The sequence below is a fragment of the Peromyscus californicus genome, unplaced genomic scaffold (assembly GCF_007827085.1).
Source record: "Peromyscus californicus insignis strain IS unplaced genomic scaffold, ASM782708v3 Scaffold_3__1_contigs__length_106647218, whole genome shotgun sequence".
Lineage (NCBI taxonomy): Eukaryota > Metazoa > Chordata > Mammalia > Rodentia > Cricetidae > Peromyscus > Peromyscus californicus.
The window spans coordinates 39,629,287-39,654,619 of NW_026294551.1; the positions used below are offsets into that span (position 1 = coordinate 39,629,287).

General features: G+C 41.2%; 1 protein-coding gene across 3 annotated transcripts in view; it reads right to left on the bottom strand.

Annotated features, from left to right (window-relative positions):
• Positions 1-25,333, bottom strand: part of Ap2b1 (adaptor related protein complex 2 subunit beta 1) — a 127,170-nt gene that overhangs the window by 66,415 nt on the left and 35,422 nt on the right. For all 3 annotated transcript variants that reach the window (XM_052759774.1, XM_052759775.1, XM_052759773.1), the window contains exons 7-14: positions 23,341-23,562; positions 21,776-21,896; positions 21,560-21,655; positions 18,711-18,826; positions 16,062-16,227; positions 14,773-14,871; positions 9,638-9,897; positions 6,591-6,783 (exon numbers count right to left, since the gene is read on the bottom strand). In XM_052759774.1, the coding sequence (XP_052615734.1) occupies positions 6,591-6,783; positions 9,638-9,897; positions 14,773-14,871; positions 16,062-16,227; positions 18,711-18,826; positions 21,560-21,655; positions 21,776-21,896; positions 23,341-23,562 (1,273 nt within the window). The remainder of the gene's footprint in view (positions 1-6,590; positions 6,784-9,637; positions 9,898-14,772; positions 14,872-16,061; positions 16,228-18,710; positions 18,827-21,559; positions 21,656-21,775; positions 21,897-23,340; positions 23,563-25,333) is intronic.

The window sequence follows — 25,333 nt, forward strand, 5'->3', positions numbered from 1 at the left end:
AACTGGAGTACAGACAGTTGTAAACTGCCATGTGGGTGCAGGGAATTGAACCCGGGAACCTCTGGAAGAGCAGTCAGTGCTCTTAACTGCTGAGACATCTCTCTAGCCCTTTGTATACTTATTTAAGTATACTGAGGGCTGCATAAAAATTTCTTGGGTAGAAGGGGATCTTGAGTGGAAAATGTTTAAGCTCTTCTCCCTCAGGAAAATGGTAATTACAGACAAACCAGAGGATCACAGAATGGTGATAACTATCCAGGTTAAGAAATTATACAAGTCCTAGCACAAGAACTAACAGTAAATGACTGGTAAATTTCTTCTAAATTGCCTGCTATAGTTTGGGTAAGTGTCCCCAAATGGTCCATGCGTTAATGGCTGGTCCAAGCAAAGGCTAGGGGAGGAATGGGATGCAGCAGAAGTTCAAAGGGTGGACCTTGTGAGAAGGGTGCTGGTCGTTAGGAGAGGGTCTCTGAATAGGACGGGTCTCTGTAACCCTTCTCATGCTCTACTTCCCATCCTGGAGTGAGTGACGTCAGCCTTCCATGATCTCTTGCTGTACTGTGCCATCTCACTGGAGGCCCTGTCTCTGCAGTCCCAGTCCAGTACTGGGGTCCTACAGGATTCCTGAAGAGGGGCTGGTTTTCAGTCTATACTGGAATCTTGAAGAAGCAGGATTTCATATCAACAGGGTGGATGAATTTGCCACCAAGTATGAGGGCATGCAGAGAAAAACAAGCTTCCTTCTTCCATGTCCTTTATGTGGGTTGCATCAGATGCTGTGGCCCAGATTTAGGGTGGGTCTCCCTGTCTCTAATAATCAGATTAAGAAAACCCTTCATAGACTTGCCCAGCAGCTTGGATTTTAGTTAATTCCAGATTAGTCAAGATGACAATGCCATCCATGGGTCCCAAAACAATAGGACTAAACATTTATGATCTGAAGCCTCTAAAACTATGAGCCAAAATAAACCCTTTTTGTCATAGGCGGATCATCTCAGGTTTTGCTTATAGGGACAAAGGTGACTAGCCAACTGAGGCCACCCCTTAATTAAATCTCTGCAAAAGGAGTTTCAGAAGTCACACTGAAAAATGTAATGGGTAAAATGAGACAAGAACTTACGAAGATCTCTGTGGTGGTTTGAATAGGTATGGCCCCCATAGACACATGCATTTGAATGTTTGGAACACAGGGAGTGGCACATTAGGAGGTGAGAGCCTGTAGAAGCGGGCTCTGAGGTCTCATATGCTCAAGATACACCCCATGTGGCATACAGTCTCCTGTTGCCTGTAGATCAAGATGTAGAACTCTCACAGCTCCTTCTCCAGCACCATGTCTGCCTGCACACTGCCATGTTTCCCATAATGATGATAATGGACTGAACCTATGAACCTGTAAGCCAGCCCCAGTTAAATGTTTTCCTATATCAGAGTTGCTGTGGTCATGGTGTCTCTTCACAGCAATAGAAACCCTAACTAAGACAATCTCTCCACACAATAAACTGAAAACTCAGCCCTTAAGCCACTGCAAAGGAGAAATGACAATGCAAAACTGGAACTGATGCAGAATTTCCTGCGGGCAAAGCACTCAAAACCACTAATAAAGTAGCACAGGACAAACAAACAAGGTAAAGCACTGCAAGGAACAGCGTGGGAGGCTTTGAAAAGCACACACTAGAAGTTAGGAAAATGCAGCTCTTCTAGATGCTGCTCTCATTTCAGCTGGGACAGAATACTTTCAGTAGGAAGTCCTTCCTCAGAATAAAGGGCACTTGGAATAACGTTTTCTTCATATTTTTTTGATACACAATAGCACCATTTAAATAATAACACACAGCAACTTGGATGAACAAAAGACCAATTCAGTCAAGGCCTCTGTTGACAGATTAAAAGTAAAGGCAACAAATAATTGAGACTCAATGGTTATTTCCAGAGTCCTCACAGGTATCAGACTCTTGATTATAATATAACACACAGACAAGAGTAACTCACATGGACCTCAGGTCATCTTCTACACTACATCAAACCAGAAGGATATGCACTATGAGAAAAACTATACCTAACCTAGAACAGGCAGCTTTATAGATTGATTATCAATGGCATTAATACACACAGCTTCCAATACAAAGAAATGAAAAAGTCAAGGTAACTACTTATGTAAGTCTACTCCTAAATCGAATGCCATCATGCTTTACATGTAGAATAGATAGAGCACTTAGTTACATTTTACTTGAATTCTCCACATTAAGTTGAGTTTACAGTAACAGAAGTGGAAATGATCTGTGGAGTACAAACAAAAAGAGAAGGACGCTGAAGAGCATCTGAAGTGGCTGTGACACTGCGAGAACAGGCAGGAGTTAATTTTCATTCACATTTTGAGCTAAAAAGGCGTTCCATCTTTAAAACTGCCCAACTTCCCGATTTTCAAAGGTGACTGCCCCCTAAAAACAAAACAGAAACCAAGCAGGCCTCAGGAGCACGGTGTGGCTGTTCTGCATCACAGAAGCATCCCAGCCTATTCTGCTGTAGGAGTCTCAGATTCTGAGTCCTGTCATTAACAGGAGAAAGCTTTACTCAGGCATGATTAGGCAATTAATCAGTATTTCCTGAACACGGCAACTCTAGGAAAAAGTCACTGACTAGCATAATCTCTCAAGTATGGCAGTGAAAGAAGACAAACCGGAGGATCAGAAGAACCTAAAAACAGAAGACTGAAAATACCTGTTAGTGAAAAGAAACTTAAGAAAATGAGCCAATAAAGCTGGGTATGCTGGTGCACACCTGTGATCCCAGCATGTTCAAGGCTGAGGCCAAATAGGGACAGAGTGAGATCTTGACCAAAAAAGTAAATAATCCCAAATATAAAATGCCCTCAATTTTTTCAGTCTCCAATATATGTATATCTGGTCAAATTTAATTTCTAACCTTGACAGACTGAATCACTTAAAATCACAATGGCAAGAAAAAAAAAGATAAACTCAGAGATGTCTAGTTTTCTAAAATTTCATTTTTATTTATTTTACTTTATTATTTATTTTATTATTAGTGTGCATGTGTGCATGCATGCAAGTGTGCATACATGTGTGCACACAGAGATCAAAGGACAACCTTCAGGAGTTGCTCACTCCTTCCACTCTGGATTCTAGGGACTGAACTTAGGCCATTGCTGGCTAGAGATGTCTGTTTTTGTAAGCTGTGTCAAAGAAGCTTGTCAGAAAATTTTTTCTATAGAGAAGTCACTGTTTGGCATAAGAGATTAGCTACCTAATTCCATTTGGAATTTTATTTGGCTCAATGTTCTCAATCCTGGCTGTAAAGTTAAAAACAGCTTGAACAACTTTAAAAAAAAAAAAAGGAGTATCTGGGGCCAGGCTTGGTGGTACACATATTTAATCCCATCACTTGGGAGGCAGAAGCATGCAGATCTCTGAGTTCAAGGCTAGCCTGTTCTACATAGTGAGCTCCAGGCCAGTCAGGGATACATAGTGAGACTTTGTCTCCAAAAAGATCCTGCTCCACAGACGTTTTATTTAATTGCTCTTCTTGCTATGTATAAATAGTATTGCTAGTATTTTTAAGTGGAACTGAGGTGGAGTTAAGTATTAATCTAGAATGAGAATCCTAAAAAGGTAAGGAGCTGGCAGGCAAAACTCATTAGCAGCACACCACTGACCTCCATGGAGTGAGGTTTAGTTAATACCCAACACTAATGCTGGGCCTTGGGGCATATGCCTGCAATCCCAGCACTGGGGATGCTGAGGCAGGAGGATCATCAATTTGAGGCTACCTTAGGCTACATATGAAGAACCTGTCAAAAACAAACAAGCAAAAACAGTAACAAAAAAAATTCTGCCTCAAAAGGAAGATGGAAGGCAAGGACCAACACCCAACATCCTCTAACACACACACACACACACACACACACACACACACACACACACACACACACACACACACTCAGAGAGAGAGAGAGAGAGAGGGAGAGGGAGAGGGAGAGGGAGAGGGAGAGGGAGAGGGTGAGGGAGAGGGAGAGGGAGAGGGAGAGAGAGAGGGAGAGGGAGAGAGAGAGAGAGAGAGAGAGAGAGAGAGAGAGAGAGAGAGAGAGAGAGAGAGAGAAATACAACCAATCAAAGCAAGGACAAAAACCCCAAATACCAACTACTAGGTTTTACCACAGTCTAATTAAATCAGGATCACTCTGGTACAAGATCTTTATACACATTATTGTGTATGTGATATATTGTGAAATGCTACTATAAGGCAAGGTTTCATTTAAGAAATGGCACTATTTATACAGGTTATAAGAAAATTGGAATTATTTTCCTCTTTAGATAACTTGAACAGGAATTTTCAAAGTGTCACAGTCCACTGATGCCTCAGAAACTCACTTTCCATGCAGCTAAATTTGAGCTTCTCTTGTGATATTCTTGTAAAAGAGATTTCTGTTTTCTGAGTGAATATATTAAACTACATCCAGATCCAAAGTAAAAGTAAGGGCTGTGAGCACTCACATGATGGCTCACAACTGTCTGTAACTCCAGTCCCAGAGGATAGGATGTCCTCTTTTGGACTCTAAGGCACCAAGCATGCGTGTGGTACACAGATATAAAATACAAAGCACCCGTGCACATTTAATTAATTAATTAAGAAAAGTGCCATGGACTTTTTTGTTTGTTTGTTTTAAGACAAGGGTCTTAGGATATAGCCCTAGCTGGCCTGAAATTTCCTATGAAGACCAGGCTGGCCTCAAATTCACAGAGATCCACCTGCTTCTACCTCCCAAGTGCTGGGATTAAAGGCCTTTATACTCACTAATTAGGCTATGCTGGCTGGCCAACAAGTCCCTGGGATCCATCTGTCTATGTCTCTGAGTACTGGGTTTACAAATGTGTGTGCCACCATTACCTGTTTTTTTATGTGGGTGCTGGCAACCAAACTCAGGTTCTTACCCTTTAAGACTTAGCCATCTCCCTAGCTCCTCCTGCAGCCTTTTATCTTTAGCAGTACTTACAGTGAGTTTTATCTTTATGTATTACGTTATCTGTTCCCCATTAGATTGTGGGCCTGGAAACATCAAAATCAGGGCCTCTTTTCCACCTCCGTTTGTCCTTAGATTGAATGAGTCCACCATGAAGTAACCCTCCAGGGAAAGCGGCAAGGAAGTTAAAGCATAAACCTAAGGATATAGTATTCAATCTAGAGTTGATACATTAGTACAACAAGAGCTATTTTCATTTCTTGGGCAGCTCCATGATACTGAAATTATTTGTCTAAAAAGGCTATACCCCGATGCGGAATGATGACACAATACTATTCTTCTTCTACAATCAGTCAAGTCCAAATGCTATATTCATAAGAAAGAGGACAGGGTGTTTACTAGTGACAACCAATCTCTTGCATGGTCTGTGACTAGACTCTGGATGCAGTGCACAACTCACAGAGGTCTATTACCTTAGTGGACTCTCTGGCAACCAAAACTTAAACACACCTATACTGACATGGAAAAGCTGAAGATATCACAATCTTCATAAAGCTTACGAGACAACGGTATTACATACAGAAGAGAACAAGCAGTTTTGTTTCTATCATCTCTGAAAGCGTTTTTCCTACCTATGGTGTGTGCCTTCCAATGCTGCTGGGAAATACATCAACTTGTCAGACATCTTGATAGTCATCAGAGTATCAGACACCCGTGCTGTAAGTCCCCCAAGGTTAAGCGCCTGATTTGAGGGAGCTGTGTGACCTATCATTTCCCCAGCCTTTCCCCCAGGCACTGACTGTTGCCCTTTGATAATTTCTCCATCTTGTACGACAGCAAAAATTGGTGGCCCATGTCCACAGACGTTCTGGACTTTGGAGCCTTTTATTATTAGAATCCTGGAAGCTAATTAAATTGGAAGTATGACAAAGGCAGAAATGAGGAGGAAGGGGAAAAGTCAAGCAGTTCTTTCCAATTGTAATAAAGGTACATTTTAGACAGAAATGCTCAAATAACTGCCTCAAAACATCCCAGAGTTGGAAAAGGCAAAACCAATAAATGTTTAAAAGAGAGAAAATATTTTTAAAAAAATTTTTAGAGTATGTGCATGCTGAAGCAGGGTCTCATGTAACTTAGGCTTGCCTCAAACTCACTTTGTAGCCAAGGTTGACCTTGAACTCCTGATCTTCCTGCTTCTCCTCCCAAGTGATGGGATTATAGATATGTACCACCACACCCAACAAGGCAGAGGTTTATAGGCCTAAAAAATGGTGACCATTGTGAAGCCACTTTAATGATACTCAGGACCAAAGGAAAATGCATAAGAAGTTAAGAAGCAGGAAAAATAATGAACTCTGGTAAGGGTATTAATAATTAAGATAGCCAAATAACATTTTGGCTAAATACCAGAAGTTCTATTTATGAGCAGGTCAACATGATAAATCTATACATGTGCAGACATATTCCATCCCAATAATGAACAGAATGGTAATGAACTCTGTAAAGATAGATAATTCTGTCCTTTACAAAGGACATTTCTGCTCATCAAAGAAAGCTGAATAAAGTTCTCTAGTTCATGAAGAACTAAAAATAACCAAAAGAAGGAGATGCTTACCAGGCTATCCAGTCCTCCTCCCAAAAGATCCACAGCTCCCATCTGCATGGAGGACACTTGCGGCACATTCACTGGGGGACCCAGGTCAAGATTTAAGAGATCCCCCAGAAGGTCCCCTTGAGAGGGGATAACCTGAGGCTGCTCCAGGTTGGTTGCAGTGGTGGTGCCCACAGGACTATCACCTGCATCAGTGCTGTAATCAAACACAGAGGAGAAGTGAGAAAAACCACCTTCACCCATGACACAACCAAGCCGCAAGCAGATGTCACAGATATAATCACAAAATGCTGAAAATGCAATTAAGAAATGAAACAGGGCTGAGATGGCTCAGTAGATAAATGTTCCTGCCATCAAGTTCAATTCACAGAATCCACAGAGTGGAAGGAGAGAACTGACTCCCACAGGTTGTCCTCCATGAGGCATGTACACACACACACACACACACACACACCCACACACACACACACCCCAAAACAAATATATGTTACAAACAAAACTTCAGTAGCCTCTGACAAGATCTGAACACGGAAGAGTAAGGAGAATGACAGTAAACAAACATTAAGGAAAAGATGAGTGACATTGCCAATAGGAGAGTCTGGAAGGATGATAAAAAAGAAACAAGACACTCAGGTATCGTCGCTTTTGTTCTGGTGTTCTTAGTACATGCTAAAAACACATTCTACCACCAAGCTACAACCACAACTTCAAGATGCTTAATTCTGTTATGTATTAAGAAAAATAGCTACAGATGCCCAGCAGTCAATTAAAGACAAGTGACTGGCAGCCAGAGCTAGACAATAAACTTAGAAAGAAATTTATACACACATCTCAGGTAAATGATCAGGGGAAGGTGTGTTGTTAAGAGCAGGGGATCTAGATTCATCTAAGATCAAGCGTAGGTTTTACACAGTGTTAACTGTAAGTGACAACTCTATGACAAAGTTTCTTCATCAAGAGAATGCAAACAATACCACCCAAGCCAGGCTATCAAAGTAAGGACCCAATGAGAGCATGGTGTAAGTGGTCGACTCTTGTAGTCTATCAGCAGTGACTATGGCCCCTAAGTTCCCGAAAGGAGTATGAAGAGAAGCACAGGAAGAAAAGGTTCAGACAGACCTTTGAATTAACCAAGACCAGTAATCAAAGAAGAGAAGGAACAGGTGTTATGGCTTGAATCTGAAATGTCCCCCACAGGCTCTTGGTTTGAACATGCAGTCCCTAGCTTGTCACACTATTCTGAAGGCTGTGGGGCATTTAGGGAATAGGGCCTGGCTGGCAGATGTAGATCACTAGAGGCAGGCTTTGAAAGGTACTCCCGGCTGGCTTCCTGTTCACTTCTGTGAGAACAAGCTGCTGTCTCACACTCCTACGGCCATGAATAGGGGTGTTCCTGTCCCCGTGCCTTCTCTGAGGAGGAAACTGACTTGGAGGAGGAGGAGGCAGCAAGGTATCATAATCCTAAATGGTCTCCCCTGCAACACTTAACTATGAATCATTCCACACAGCCCCCTGAAAAATGTAAAAAGAAACCGAGGGGACCTGAGGGATTTGCTGCTATACTTCGGGCTCAATAGGGTGAATCACTAGGATGTTTCCCCCTAATTATGGGAAATGAAGCATGGGAGAAACATCCCACCTGGGAGCCTTCAGGTAGTGCTTTATTTCATGTCATGAGTGTATCACTAACTTTTGTTGCAGAAGAGTTAGGGATGGACCTTACAGACATGCCATTTGCAGCAATTCATTACATATATATGTACCGTCTTTTTGTTTTTTGGATAGGTTGGGGTGCTAGGAATTGAATTTAGAGGCTTGGAGGTGTTAGGCAAGCACTCTACCACTGAAGTATATTCCCCAGCTATCATCCTCACTTATACCAAAAGGTATTTTTCTTGTATCGATCTTTAAAGACAAAAATAAAGTACAATGGCTAAGGGGGCTTTGATAAGGACCTATGTATAAAGCCTTGCCTGCAATCCCAGCTTCATGGGAAGCTGTGGCAGGAAAATCAAAGCTTCTAGGCTGCACAATAAGTTCTGGCCAGCCTTGGGCACATAAACCCTGCCTCAAAAAAAAAAAAACAGAAGCAGGCCGGGCAGAGGTGGCACATGCCTTTAATCCCAGCATTCGGGAGGCAGAGGCAGGAGGATCTCTGTGAGTTCAAAGACAGCCTAGGCTATACAAAAAAATCCTGTCTCAAAAAACAAAACAAAACAAAGCCAACAAAAAACAAAAGCAAAAAGAGTTTATTAGTGTTCCTCTTCTCTGATTATAAAATTGAGGGGTTAGAAAGCAAGAGCTGCATGCTACTGGTGGTCTGCTCCAACCACACTTGCCCTACTCATCTATCAGACTAATTTGGTGAAACAAAGCAAACTAGGCACATACAACTGAAAGCTCTATTTGTACATAGAATCTCAGCTGTTTATACACTGTAATCCTGCAAAAGCATTTCATAGTTTTACTGTAAGTCATTTACACAAGAGAAATAGTATCTAATAATGTTTTCTGTATGTGTGCATGTGCCAACCCATAGAGGACCGAGGACAGCTTGAGGTGATGTTCCACCTCAGGTGTCTAGTTTGATTATTTTTTTTTCCATTTATGTGCATCTGTCTGTGTTTGTTTAAGTTATGCTGCATGTGTTCCACGTCCAAGGAGACCTGGAAGCCTGCTGATTAGTTTGGCTAGCCAGTGAGACCCAGCACTTTCCTGACTCTGCCTTCCCAGTGCTCAACGACAAGCACTCACTACCACGCCTGACTTTTCCACATATGTTCTGGGGATCAGATTTACTGTGTGTCAAAGGAGCTAGCTCCTCAACCCCACGATCTAATAAATGACCAGACTTATGCAACTTTCAAACCTTATCAATACAGAAGGCATTTGCCATAATTTCCTACAGTTTTATTGTACTCCTAGGCTGGAACTCAGAGAAAGAAGCCCTTTATGTCAGCAAGACTGCAGAGCGCACAGCAAGTTGCTTTCCAGGTACAGAGCAGAGAATGACTGACTGACTAATCAACAACTTACTTCTCACCGCTTACCTCCCATGATGGATTGGCAGGTGTTTGCGATGAATCCCATGACTCCCTTCCACAAAAGCATTTGGAGGTTTATGGTACACGGAGGCCAAAGAACCAATGTGGCAGATGAGCTCATCCAGGAGGGTAGGCTCAATGAGGTCTGTCTCTTCAGAGATCAACGGCTTCTCAGACAACACTACTTCTTTGGCTGTCACAGGGTCAGTTGAAAGAAGGCGCCAATAAATATAACCCCGATCTCGAAGGTCAGGGTTATCAGAATCCTAAAGCAAGCAAAGGCAAGGAGATTTAGATGGATCTGTGTCCACAGCACCAAAGTGCCAGGTTACTGTCAAGGTGCTGCTGTAGTGACTTACGCACATTAGCTATTAAAATGATACTTTACTTGGATTTAATAAGAGTTTATAGTTACAATTGTATATGCTAATGTTTCAAGGAACTTTAACATATACTGAGATGGGTTCATGCTCAAACTCAAATTCAAAGGCAAGCTGAGAAGAAAGAAGCCACTTTAATCCAGCAATAGTTAAATGGCCTTGGAAAGTAAGAATAGTATTTTGAATTATCATATTAGGTCTGGCGAGATAGCTCAGTGGGTAAAGGCACACGCTGCTAAGCCTTGTGAGCTGAGCTCAACCTCTGGGACCTATATGGTAGGAGGAACGAGGACTGACTCCCCACAAGCTGTCCACTGACTTCTACAAGCACAGTGTGACAAGTGTGTGCACATGCTTTCTCTGTTCCCTCCCTCCCTCCCTCCCTCCCTCCCTGCCCCCCCCTCTCTCTCACACACACAAACACACACACACACACACACACACACACACACACACACACACACACATAAATAAAAAAATGTGTCAGCCTTTAAAAAAGGATTTTTTATTTTACCTGTACCAGTGTTCTGCCTGCATATATGTAAATACACTATGTGCAGGCAATACCCACAGAAGACAGAGGAGGGAGGGTGTCAGAGCCCCTAGAACTAGAATTACAGATGGCTATAAGCAGCCACGCTGGTGCTGGGCAACGAAGATGGGTCCTTTGCAAGAGTAGTAAGTACTGTTAACCACTGTGTCATCTCTCTAGCTCTCATGTGTCAGCTTAAACAAAACCAAAACCAAAACTGTTATATAAGCCATATGTGGAGGCACACACCTATAACTCCAGTACTCAGGACGTTGAGGCAGGAGGATTGCATGAATTTGAAGGCAGCCTGGGGTGTGCACTGAGAACTAGGCCAGTTGGGGCTACATAGCAAGACCCCATCTCTAAATTAATTAATAAATATTAATAAATATGTGCTGTGGAATAATCCTTCAGCACACTGTGTGAATATATGTCGCTATGATTGGTTTAATAAACAAGCTGACTGGCCAATAGTTGAACAAGATAAAGTTAGGCAGGAAAGCCAAACTGAGAATGATGGGATGAGGAAGGGCAATCAGTCACTAGCTGGATGGAAAACAAGTCGGACACATAAAATGGGATAGAGGTAAAAACCACGAGCCTCATTGAAGCACATAGATTAACAGAAATGGGGTTAAGTTGTAAGAGCTAGTTAGTAGCAAGCCTGAGCTATTGGCTGAGCATTTGAAATTAGTATTAAGCCTCTGAGGATTATGAGAGCGGCTACAGAACAGGAAAACTCCGCCTACAAATAGGGCCATAAATATTAGCAGGAATATTCCTAACATATATTCTACCTTACATCTGTTTTCCTCATATGCTCCTTTAATTTTTTTATTTTTATTTATGAGTATATACGTGTACTTGTTTATATATGTACTACATGTGTGCAGGGCTTGTGGAGAACAGAGGTGGTTATCAGATCCCCTGGAACTGGAGTTACAGACATCGTGAGCCACCATGTGGATGCTGGGAATTGAACCCAGTTCCTTTGCAAGAGCAGCAAGTGCTCTTAACCGCTGAGCCAACTCTCCAGCCCTATAATTTCCTTCTTGATTCAAATATCTATATGCATCTCCTATGGAGACACTGGCTAAGTCACAGTAATAAAAAGACACTACATACAATTCCTGACTAAAGATCTCATAAAGGAACCATTAACTGAAAAAAAAAGAACCCAAAACAAAAACAACAACACCCCACACAACCCAACAACAAACCATTAAAGAACATATAAATGTATGTGCTTTCAAAAGGAGCAACACTTGAATTTAGTGCTCCTCTTGTTGTGGTTTTAAAATAATTTTATGCATGTTCACGCCTTAAAAATAACTATACCCTGCTGAGCTTAGTGGCACATGCCTTTAATTCCAGCACCTGGGAGGCAGAGAAGGCAATTCCCTAAGTTCAAGGTCTACATAGTGAGACCTTGTCATGGAAAGAAAAACAAAAACTAACAAATTGTAATCACGCCACACCAAGATTTACAAGGGTATAAAATAAAAAAGAAACCTCTCACAATTATCCAATCCCCTCCCACTTTCAACTCTCCACCTCCAATAACCATGACTAGCAAGCTGTTTGTGTGTCTGTCTTAACAGAACACACATGCTTTTGGCATAGGAAGCAGTTTTATCTTATACACACTGCTCCATAAGCTACTTTCATACATATTCATACACATAATAAAAATTAAAATAAAATTTTAAAATATTTCCAAGAGCACTTACAAATGAATTTTTAAGATATAAAATTAGTAATAGGAAAGTGACAGCTCAAAACTAGGCAAAGTAATATAGAAGAGATTGAAATTTTGATAATAGAAGAAACAGGTGATAGACAGGAAAACAGTTAATATATGAATCGGACTCAATGTGCAGATACACATCTTAACTGACAATTGTGTTAAAGCCGGCCTGTTCTCATGTTCAATTAAAGACATGACTAAGTCTGATGGACTGGTGATCATCATATTAGCTCCATTACAATAAAGAAATTATTTTGATTTTTATGGATCTGAAATGGTGACCTAATTTTCTTTTCCACTGCTGAAATTTGAACGTAGGGCCCTGTGCATGCTAGGCAAGTGCTATATGACTGGGCTATGTCCCCAGCACTTTTAACGATTTTTTTTTTCAAAGATTGATTGATTGATTATACACACAGCATGTATGACTGACTGCAGGCCAGAAGAGGGCACCAGATCCCTTTACAGATGGTTGTGAGCCACCATGTGGTTGCTGGGAACTGAACTCAGGACCTCTGGAAAAGCAGTCAGTGCTCTTAACCTCTGAGCCATCTCTCCAGCCCAACGATTTTTAAAACTTATTTTGAGACAGAGTCTCACTAAGTTTTCCAGATAGACATTGAACGTTTTATCCTCCTGACTCAGCCTCCCCAGTAGCTGGGATTACAGGCCTGTGCCATCAGGTCTGGCTATGACCTGGTCTATAAGGCCAATGGCCACATTCCCAAATTAGATTCCACTTGAATGTCTTTTCTTCTGACCAGAACTATCTTACATGGTGGTTAGGGCTAATGGTTAACTTGACAGAATACATAATTACCTGAGAGATGGGTCTCTGGGCATGCTGGGGAGGGAAGGTGTAGTATCTTCATTAAGATCATTGATATATATAAAAGACCCACTCTAATTGTGGGTGGGGGTCCTGGTGATATAGACGGAGAAAGGGAACTGAGCAGCACACATGCATGCAGTTCTCTGTTCCCCACTACAGATACAATGTCACCAGCTCCCCTATATTCCTATTCCTGTGACTTTCAGTCATGCTGGACTGTAATGTGGACTGTGAGCCAGAATAAATCCTTTCTCCCTTACGTCGAATGTCAGAGTATTTTTGTTTGTTTGTTGTTGTTGTTGTTTGAGATAGGGTTTCTCTGTGTAGCCCTGGCTGTCCTGGAACTTACTCTGTAGACCAGGCTGGCCTCGAACTCACAGAGATCCACTTGCTTCTGCCTCCCGAATGCTGGGATTAAAGGCATGCAACACCAGGAAAAGCATTATATAATTCAAGTATCAAAACATCTAAGGAAACAGCAAAGCACTTTAAATTATCTCTGAGAGAAAGGCACCTCTCTGAGAGGAGATAAAGCACATAGCATTTCATATGAAAGCTGAAGTCACCTAGAGGACATCAGACTCAATGTTATTTTCACATATGTAGGTTTATTATCAACAAGATAAAATCCAAATAAATTTTTTCAAAATTATCAAGAAAACTAGAGTCAGTCAATTTAATTTTTTTAAAATTTATTTTATGTGTATATGTGTGTACCTGAATGTATGTATGTGCCTGCATAGATTAGAAGAGCTGTGGGATCCCATGGAGCAGGAGTTACAGTTGGTTGTAAACTACCATGTGGGACCAAAACCAGTTTCTCTGTGAGAACAACAAATGCTCTTAAGTGCTGAACCATTTCTGTAGCCTCAGTCAGTTGAACTACAAGCTGCATTAGTCAGATATAATTTAGCAGAATTTGTTAAGAGGCAGAATTTTAATATTTTCAGAATTAAAACCTGCCCCAAATGAACCTTCTTGGGAAGTTTCCTGGCTAGTTTCATTTCAACTTGACACAAGCTAGAGGCATCTAAGAGGGAAGCTCAATTAAAAAAATACCTTCCTGTGCCAGGCAGTGGTGACGCACACCGTTAATCCCAGCACTCCGGAGGCAGAGGCAGGCAGATCTCTGTGAGTTTAAGTCCAGCCTGGTATACAGAGTGAGCTCCAAGACAGACATGGCTACACAGAGAAACCCTGTCCTGAAAGACCAAAATACACAAACAAACAAACAAATAAAAAAAATGCCTTCACAAGATCAGGCTGTAGGCAAGCACATAGGGTATTTTCTTAACTAGTGATAGATGGGGAAGGACCCAACCTATTGTAGAAGAGGTCAACCCTGGGTCATATAAGAAGGGAGGCTGAGCAAGCCATAAAGAACCAGCAAATCTGTAAGCAGTACCCCTCTATGGGCTCTGCATCAGCTCCTGTCTCCAGGTTCCTGCCAAGTTTGGGTTCCTGCCTTGGCTTCCCTCACTGGACTGTGATTCATGATGTGTGAGCCAAATAAAGCCTTTCTTCCCCAAGTTCTCTTCCTTGTGGAGTTCAACACAGCAAAAGCAGCCTTGAACAGGACAAGAAGTGCCATCAATTCTCACCATCTGAAGCAGCACAAATCAGCCCTCCAGAAGCTCTCAGATCTCTCACCTGTGTGGCCAAGCTCAAGACCTGTTGGACCAGCTCCTGTGTTTCTGATGGCTTCTTGAGAAACAGCTTCACTATGGCGGTAAGCAGCGTGAGCTGCACCTAAAAAACAAAATTCAACATAGTAAATGAGACGCAGCTTCTCGTTTCCTCAGCTATGAATTACTGTTGTTATTAAGAGATGAAAGGTCAGTCAATGGAATAAACAGCAGTCAAAGGTGATCTCTGAAATAATCAACCGAACATTCACTAGCCTCTTATTTTCCAGGTGCAGTTTTGTATCAGTAATGGCTTGTCTCTGGGCCAGATTCTCAATTGTTTTCTTTCTTTTCAATAAAAATTATTATTGTGTGTACATGATGTGTATAAGTACATGTGGTACAGTCCACATGGAGAGGTCAAGGACAATTCTGTAGAGTCAGTTCTCTCTGTCCACCTTTACACAGGTTCCAGGGATCAAACTCAGGTCTCCAGGCTTGTGTAGCAATCACCTTTACCCTCTGGGCCAGCCCTCAACTGTATTTATAAAGTAATAAAACCGGCTCTTGATCAAATTGTGTATTATTTACTTTGGCCAAAGCTTACAAGCTTGAAAGACTTATGAAATCACTTGTCACACTGGGATAAGAGCCAAAACAGAATTATGTCAGATTAGAGCCAATTAGAGGGAGCCTGCTGTGCTACTATTAATATTAAACCTATTAAAATTACTATATTGAATTACATACACAAACTTCTATTTGCTATGAGCACAAATGCCAGAGAGAAAGGGCTTAATAATCTGGCTGCTTCTCTGGGCCTTTGACTCTAATTTTATAGGAGAGGGACAGATGGGGAGAAATCTAATCATCCACAGAGAATCTTTCCAAGCCTCGCCAAGTTGTACTGTAATGAGCAACAGCAAATGCTAAGGACAATATGTAATCATCTTTAAGTGACAGAAAATAAAAATCTGATTACTGCTCTAAACCACCTCAGGGAAGCTCACTTCTGAAGCAGCACCTGCAGCAAGAAAGAAATCAGACTACATAGGTCCTTCTCACTCTCTGAGGGCTGAGGCCCAGCAACCTATGTTTCAAAAAGCCCCCAAATGTTCCAATACGCATTAGTCTATGGACCACTGGCCTAAGCTCTGCAGCTCTGTTACTCTAGAAAGCAGGACTCATCAAAAGGGTCATCCCCTGAGAAAGAAAAACCATGACATATAAATGCACACAAGAAACGAGCCAATGTTTTCCATTCTCGATTATCTTCCTGAAGAGATGTAGGACACAGGATAGAAGAGAACTTACCTGGGTACTTTCATCATGAAAGCCCTCCAGGAAGCTCTCTAGTAATTCATCCGCATTATCGATTCTTTCGGCATATTCTCCTACAATCCAAATCATAGCTGCTCGAGCATCGGGCTCATCCAGGGAGTCCAAGTTCTCACAGAGAGTGGCAATGATACTTTCATACCTGTTACAACAAATGGACTACAGTTACTAAAGATAAAACTAAGAACTGTATTTAACAGTGGGAACTAGAGGCATACACCAGGAACTCCAAGCCAAATCAGCAAACTACAAAGGATTTTAGTTAACAGAATGTAGTAAGTCAGAAATTTATGGCTTAAATTTTTCTTCAAATATGCTTTAAACATATCTTTTAGATTTACTTTATTATTTTGTGTATATGAGTAGCTTGCATGTATGTATGTGTACCACATGCAGGCCTGGTACCCGCAGAGGTCAGAAGAGGACACTGGATCCCGTGGGAGTGGGCTTACAGACGACTGTGAGCCACCATTCTTCAATTATGTTTTCTTTTTTCTTTCCCTCCCTCCCCCCTTCCTTCCTTCCTTCTCTCCCTTCTTCTTTCCTTCCTTTAAAGACAGGGTCTCCCCCAAATAGTCCTGGCTGTCTTGTAATTCACTATGTAGATCAGACTGGCCTTGAACTCATAGAAATCCACTTGTCTCTGCCTCCTGAGGGTTGGTACTAAGGGCATACATAAGCTACCATGCCAAGCTGAATTACGTTTCAATAACTAAGCTTTAAACTTTCACAAGAGTTCCTGAGACAGAATTTCACACGGAAAAAATTAACCTGTAGGATAAAAGAACCCTGCTATCTTGTGTCTAAAAACAATCCTTCTTTAAGTACTCTAGAGAATTTTCCTAGTATGCATTTTGCCTTCATGGTAGAAAACATTTAGAAATCTCACTTTCTTTTAAGGAAGATGGAGTTAGAAAACAACAGGAAACTATAACCCTGTCTCCTATTACACTTGTCATTCTGTTTTCATGTGTGTGCGCATGCGCACACAGAGGTCAGAGGTGGATATGAAGTATTTCCTTGACAGTATGTTCTACTTCAATGGAGGCCAGGTCTCTTTCTGAAACCAGAGCTCATCGATGGAGCTAGTCGAGCTACCAGCTTGCCCAGATAGCCCGTTTCCTGGCACTAGGTTTACAAGTGGGCCATCAGGGATGCTGGACTTTTTCTATGGCTGGCAGGGATAGGAACTCTGGTCCTCATGCTTGTGCAGCCAGGGATTTAACTGAGCAATCTCCCAAGAACCATCTACTTTTTGTAAAAGAAATCTTCATGTTCTAGTGCACATATTCCAATGACCTGATTCTATGAAGAAATTCAATAGGTTATTTTAAGTCTTACAGATCTATGGCCTTCTCGTGTTCACCATGTTGAATCTATCTTCTTCATTAATGTAATTTTAAAAATGTTTTTTATTACTGAGGACTGAACCTAGGATCGAGCACATGCTAGGCAAACTCTTTCTCAATGAGCTGTATCCCCAGCCTTTTATCTCCTCCATGGTTTAAAATCGGACCTTGCTGAGCTGCTGCAGCTGACTTGAACTTGTGCTTGTCCTTGCCTTAGCCTCCTGAGTAGCTGAGACTGTAGGTCTAGGCCACCAGGTCAAGCTGGTTAATGTAATTTTAAACATCAGAATGAGATAGACTAAATTAATGTGGATAACTAGGATACTAGGTCAAGTATCTGCCCTATTCCTACTTACTAAACCAGGGTTTTGACTGATTTCTTAAAATTAAACTGTCATAACCCCTTATTTACACAAGTATTACATATAACTCTGTTGATCATATTGAGATACACACTTTTGTTTTAACCTATATAACAAAACAATTTAGAAACCTGACCCTCCATTCTTTTGGGAATTCAGTAAAAGCCTTCTTTTGGTGGTCCTCTTTCTAAAAATAACACTTCTCAAAACAAAACAAAACAAAAAAACCACACACACATGAATTCTGACCTGCCTGTCTTCAGAACCAAAGTATTTGTTTTATTATTTTTGTTTTATAAACTAAGAACCCTCAGTCTGGAAATTTTATGATGTGAAAATACAGACACTGAGTATCTGTGTGGAGGAACTACACTTCCTTAAGAGGACAGAGGTGGGCAATTCATTGCAATAAATTCTGTCATTTCCCACAAAATAGCAGGTCCCATGCAAAGTAAACAGCATGGCTGTTATTGGCCTGCTTTTGTGAAAGAGCGGCCACATGATTCGTATATGTTAAGACCCTTCTGAGAGGATAAAGTACATAATCATTTGTCTAGCATAAAGTAAGAGTGTGTCCAGACAGCAGGAAATATATAGGTTTCCTGTTTAATGGTAACTGCCAAAAGACAGTATATACTCAAGCAGAGCTCCATTTTTACAAAAATAATAAAGCAGATGGGTACGGTGGCTCATGCCTGCAATCCCAGCACATAGGGCCAACTTCAAACCCCATCTCTAAACAAGAAGTTTAGTCTCTGTTGGCTACCCACTTATGTATCTCTGACTTTTAATAAAGTATCTATTATGACCAGTTATATTAAGAGCAATAATTCTTACCTAGTCAATTTCAAAGTGCCTTAGTTAAACATTTCCCAAATAATTTGAGAAAGAAGATTACAAGAACTTTGACATACTTGTTGGGGTATTTGCGGAAGATGTCCCTGATGACAACAATTGCCTCTTGGACCACATAATTCACTTTGGTCTGGATTAGATCAAGCAATGTGCTTACACAGCGTTCTGCTGATTGCTAGGGAGAAAAACATCAAAACATAAGTCAGGTAATCTATCCAATAACACTATCTCAACACAAAAAAGGAAAAAAAAAAAGGAAATATACAGGTACATTCACTAAATTAAACAGGCACTGAATTTGCTAAAGCTATACTAGAGGCTAGATCATCTGTTGTATATCAATATTAGAAATTCTAGGAATATACCAGCTTTTATTCATTAGAAAACAAATTGAAACATATTTTGGCTTTGTGTGTTTTGCTAAGAGTAAACCTAGGACCTCACACAAGCTAGTCAAGAGCTCTACCACTGAGGTATACCTCTATCTCCCAGATAATTCAGTTAAGTGAGTAAACATTATCCTGGATAACTGGAAGAACAGAAATAAAAAAAAAAAATAGCCAGGGTACAAGGAAAGAAAGGCAATTAAAGAATACACCTAAGTTGGAGGTCCTTGACTAGAACTCTTTGGAGACTGCATGGGCCTTTTTGATGCTTTAAAAAGACTTCTTCACTGTTCTCCCCCAACCCCCCACCCCACCCCCACATTTGTGTGTTATGGAATATTTGTTTAGCTAGGCAAAGATGTGTTACATTTGTTTATGCTGCATTTGTTTAACTATATGAAGATGTGTTGCTTTTGCGTTATTTAAATAAAATCAACCTGGGCTCAGAGAGGTGGGGTTAGCAACTAATTGACAAGAAGTCACAGGGAGGAGCTTAGTGTAGGTGGTTTTCGTAAAGTGGGGGCGGTGTGGAAAGAGGGAGGCTTCTGTGGACACCAGCAAAGAGAGAAAGTTAGCCAATTGCTACTCTGACTCTCTGAGCTCACAGGTCTTCACCCTAACCTTTGCATCTTGAGTTTTATTAGAACCATAGAGATTTAGTTAAAGCTGCCTTTAGTTAAAACCTCCTTTAATGGCAGCAAAAGAGCCACTGTCTGAGGAAACAGAATTACCCCCAGGCTATGGCCTGAGCAGCCACCGTGAGGAAGATAAACCAGCATTTGTGCACACATACACACAGTGGTGCTCATGAAGAGCCCTGGAAGCTGGAGTTACAGGAGCCTGTGAGCTGCCTGACGTGGGTGCTGAAATCTGAAACGCGGTTCTCACGACAGATCAGAAAACTCTCTTAACCACTGAGTCAGCCCTCTCATCATCTGCACGGGTGTTTTTAAACCTCCTAAAAGGAATCGTCAAATTTTGTATGGACTTACAAAATATTTTACAAATATAAGGTCCATAGCTTTCATTTTCTTTTCAGTTATCTATGGCTCAAAAAACCCTAGAATAGAGATTAATCTATTAATCTTTTACTAATTGAATATGGAATACAAACTGATACTGACACTATGATAGATTGGTTTTTCTTTTAGGACAAGATTGTGAGAAAAATCCCCAAATCCAAGGGTAAGTCTATCATTGTACTATCACAGGTCACTAAATCATGTGCCTCCTGTTAGGATTCAAAAAGTACACAGCGTTACCTAAAACTCATGAGTATCACCATGCCTCCAGATTTAGTCATGTAAAGGGGATGGAGGTATGAGATAAGTGGAACCATTAAGATACAGTCCAGTCTCTGGGAAAGTCTATAAGTCTAGTCAGCAATCAGTATGTGGTATTAGGGCCAGCAGGATGGATCATCAGATAAAGGCACTTGCCACCAGGTCTACTGACCTGTTTGATCCCTAGGCGCCTTATGGTGAAAAGAAAGAACCAACTCCTACAAGTTGTCCTCTGACCTTCACATACATACCCTGGCACATGCTGTCTCCTCAAACAATATATATATATAAATGTAAAAAATAAATAGGTAGTATCAAAATAAGTTAAAACCAAAACAAAGTACAACACCTAAGGACACATATTACCAAAAGCAATGTATGGAAAGAACACAAAATTAAAGCCAGGCATAGTGGCTCATGCTTGGAATCCTACGCTTGGGAGACTGAGGGAGAGGGAATGTAAGTTTGGAGCTAGCCTGGGCTGCACAGTAAGACCCTGTCTTAAGTAAAACTAACAAGACCCCCAAATGCTTGGGGGAGGAGTGGGGTATGCTGAAAAGATAAAAATCTGTAACTAATAAACCAATAGATAATAAAATTATTTATAGATATGGATGTAGCAAAAGAAAAACCAACATAAAAGAGAGTTGAAAGTGATACTTTTTGGAAAGTAGGGCTAAGTAAAGAAGGAAAAGAACCAGGGCAGTGGCTTTTCATTAAAAATTCTTTAATCTGCCGGGCGGTGGTGGCGCACGCCTTTAATCCCAGCACTCGGGAGGCAGAGCCAGGCGGATCTCTGTGAGTTCGAGGCCAGCCTGGTCTCCATAGCGAGTTCCAGGAAAGGCGCAAAGCTACACAGAGAAACCCTGTCTCGAAAAACCAAAAAAAAAAAAAAAAAAAAAAAAAAAAAAAAAAAAAAAAAAATTCTTTAATCTGGGGCTGAGAAGGCTCAGGGGTTAAGAGCAAAAAATGGCTGCTCGTCCAGAGAACCTGGGTTAGATTCCCAGCACCCACATGGTGGCTCATGACTTAGGGGGTCCCATCCCTCTTGTGGCTAATAGTGGTACTTAGCATACACAGTGTACACAGACATAATGCAGACACAACACCCATAAATATTAAATTATTTAGTTCATTAAGTATATGCTTTATTATTTTGATAAACTGCAATTATACATATTCTAAAGTAATGAACACTTGGAACCCCATACCGTGTGATCTCCTCCTCTGAAGCCTTACCTCCACTTTGATGGCACACCGGCCAATGGCCCTCACGGCTTTGCGAACAAAGTCCACGTCGACCTCAGTGGCATATTCCTTTAGCTCTGCCAGGACCTGTCAAATATCCAACAAGTGGATACCATTTAAAGATTCTCAAACAGCAGTTTCATGCCTTCTGAATACCAGATCTTAAGCTCTAAGCCAGCATAAATTTGAGACAGCTTAAGGTCTGACCTGAGCAATGTTGGCTTGGGATGCAAGACGAATCATGATGTCCAATTTCTCTAGTTTAACATAGATAGGATCATTGTACTTCACAAAGAAGACTTTGATTTCCTGCTTCAAGATTTCAGGCCTGTGATAGACAAAAACACAAGAAAGGAAGATGACCAAACATATTTACTGACATGTCCTGCTCAGCCTTTCTGCCTGTCCCCTTGAGGGGAAGAAAACTCCTTACAAGTGTCCTGTATCAGCCTCTAGTGTTGTGGAATATTATTTTAAGATGTGTTACATTTGTTTATGCTGTGATATTTCTTTCTTTCTTTTTTTCTTTTTTTTTTTTTTCGAGACAGGGTTTCTCTGTGTAGCTTTGCGCCTTTCTTGGAACTCACTTGGTAGCCCATGCTGGCCTTGAACTCACAGATATCTGCCTGGCTCTGCCTCCCGAGTGCTGGGATTAAAGGCGTGCGCCACCACCGCCCGGCGTGATATTTCTTTTAATGATGGAAGATGTGTTGCATTCTTTTATGTTGCATTTGTTTAACTTTGTGAAGCTATTTTACTTTGCCTGTCTAAATACCTGATTGGTCTACTAAAGAGCTGAATGGCCAATAACCAAGTAGGAGAAAGGATAGGTGGAGCTGGTAGGCAGAGAGAATAAACAGAAGGAGAAGCCAGCCACCCAGCTACACAGCCAGCCACAGAGTAAGAGGTAAAGAAAGGTATACAGAGTAGAAAAACATAAAAGCCTAGAGGCAAAAGGTAGCTGGATTAATTTAAGAAAAGCTGGCTAGAAATAAGCCAAGCTAAGGTCAGGCATTTATAAAAAGAAAATAAGACTGTGTGTGTATTTGTTTATTTGGGAGCTGGATAGTGGACCCCCCAAAAGAGTAAAGAGCCCAAGAGCTAAGAGTAAAAAAACAACCAACACTCTATTGTCCTCCCCACCCCATATAGTAGTTGCGCTACTATGTAACATTTTTACTTCCACACAGTAAAGCTGGGTGTCAAGCTCAGTGCCTAGCACATTCTAGGCAAGCATTCTACCACAAAGCTACACTCCTAGCCCATCTATTCTCTATCAATTCCTTTTGACATCTGATTTGTGTCCTTTTAAAGTATGAGGGGTTATGTATTACCACACAGAACTGCTAAGGAAGAACAACTTGGTTCTCAACTATAACCTTCCTGGGTAGCATGTCCAAAAGAAACACTTAAGAAAGCGACCTGGCTGGGTGTGGTGGCACACACCTTTACTCCCAGCACTTGGGATGCAGAGGCAGGTGGACTTCTATGAGTTCGAGGCCAGACTGGTTTACATAGTGAGAGAGTGTTTCCAAAAATCAAAAAATAAACAAAAACAACTTAACAACCCCAAACTACAACACCAGATAATTACTACTGAGAGAATGGTAATAACTAAGTTGCTATTCCGGGGGAAGTTGTGCTACTATATAACAATTTTACTTCCACACAGTAAAGAACAAAAGAGATCAGCATCAGTCTATGGAGCATTTATATTAAGCTTAATTCAAGATCACAAACATTTTAAAATCACCAAATTACTATTTCCCCACCTTTTCTGGACAATTAGATTGATGTTCCTCAGGGCGACATACTGCACTTCTGGCTCCCCAGATAGCAGAGTGACCAGTGGAGGTGCTAACTTCTTCAGCAGCATATTGTAGTAGTCAGAGTCCTTGGGTAACAGTTCTAGGAACTTCATTAGAACTTTAACTGCTGAAAGCACCACTGCAGAGTTGGCATGGGATAGCCGAGGAGTTACTCGCTCACAGATGCTGGGGACAGAAAGGGAAATTGAGTATCTTGGATTATGGTACCTTTGCTCAATAAAGTAATGCTTCAGAGTTCCATGGCCCAAGTATCAAGAAATCAAAGATTCAGCTAGAAAAGTCAAAGCTCCATGCTTAGGCTAACACCGCAGAAGCTTCGTGCCCAGCAGGCTACAGGCAGAGCAGGGGCGTCAGAAGACTTTAGAAGGCAGCAACTATCCAAACTGGATATCCAAACTGGAAGGGAACTAGCAATCCCCCAGACACTGGCACTCACGCCAGTTACCTTCTTGATTTTAGTCCTGTCTCTCCACATAATGTTAGGGCTCCCTGCCTCACAGCTCATCTCTACTCAACCTACAGGAAGTCAAACCAAGCATCCTGAAAATTAATTCATTGTGAGAGGTGTTATCCACCTGTGACTTAAAGAGGAAGTGGACTGGCAGGTGAAACTACACAGCCTCTTGCTTTCAAGCTAGTAAGAAAAACTCGGAAACAGATGATATTTTTGTTTTGTTTGGGTTTGGTTTTTAATATTAGAATATTATTACAATGTTCTCCCGACTTCTTCTAGCCCTACTACCTATGCTTAGATGCCTCATAGAATCTTGATATTCACACTTGCAGTGGTCTCTGAAATCAACCTAACTTGCTAGCTCTTGGGCAACAAACATCATGAGTGACTGTTTACAATGGTTTTTTGTTTTTTTGGTTTTTTTCCTAGACAGGGTTTCTCTGTGTAACAGCCCTGGATGTCCTGGAACTCACTTTGTAGACTAGGCTGGCCTCAAACTCACAGAGATCCTCCTGCCTCTGTCTCCCAAGAGCTGGGATTAAAGGCATGCGCCACCACGCCTGGCATGACTGTTTACAATGTTAAAGAGACAAGATAAGTGGCTGCTTACTCTTGTCTATGTCCACGTGGCTGACTCTTGACCTCCTCCAGGCCTTTAAAAAACGAAGTCCACCCTCTCACACAGACCTTCGTGATTACTCTTTTTAAAAAGTCTAATTCCAAACAGTAAAATACAAAAATAAAATCCTGCTGGGTGTGGTGTACACAGCTTTAATTCCAGCTCTTGGGAAGCAGTGGCAGATGAATCTCTGAGTTAGAGGCCATGGTTTATATGGTAAGTTCAAGTCTAGCCAGGGTTACATTTCAAGATCCTGTCTCAAAGAACAAATAAACAAACAAAACAAATACTGAGGCAGGAGGATCACAAGTTTGCAGCCAGCTCAGGCTATACGCATAGTCCCTGACTCAAAACAAACAATAATGATAGAGATGGGGGGCATTCTCGTCATGGTCTCTTTCTCTACAACATCTGCCATTTCTTAGATCCCTATATTACCTCCGCTAGCCATCATGAAATATGATCTATCATATATTTTACTGAATATCCATATTATATAAACTCCTATCCCCACTCCTCAGAATGAATGGTGCATGAGGACCATGATTTTTGTCTGTTCACTGTGGAATCCTCACAGCCTAGAACAGAACCTAGCACACAGCATGGGCTTAAGTATTTGCTAGGTGAATTAATGAGTGTAATGTCAATGGCCAACAGAAAATAAAATTCTTGGTAAAGTTCTCTCCAGAATATAATTGTACTTTCAATGATGACAAGAAACTACCAGCAGTATTAGTTAAGTCCAGAGGGAATCATTTCCCAGACAAGTGAAGAGAACTTACATTCTAGTAGCTTGGAAATCAGCTTCAGCCAGCAAGGAAGGTTCTTATCTACCATAATTAAAATATGTCAACTTTAATGAA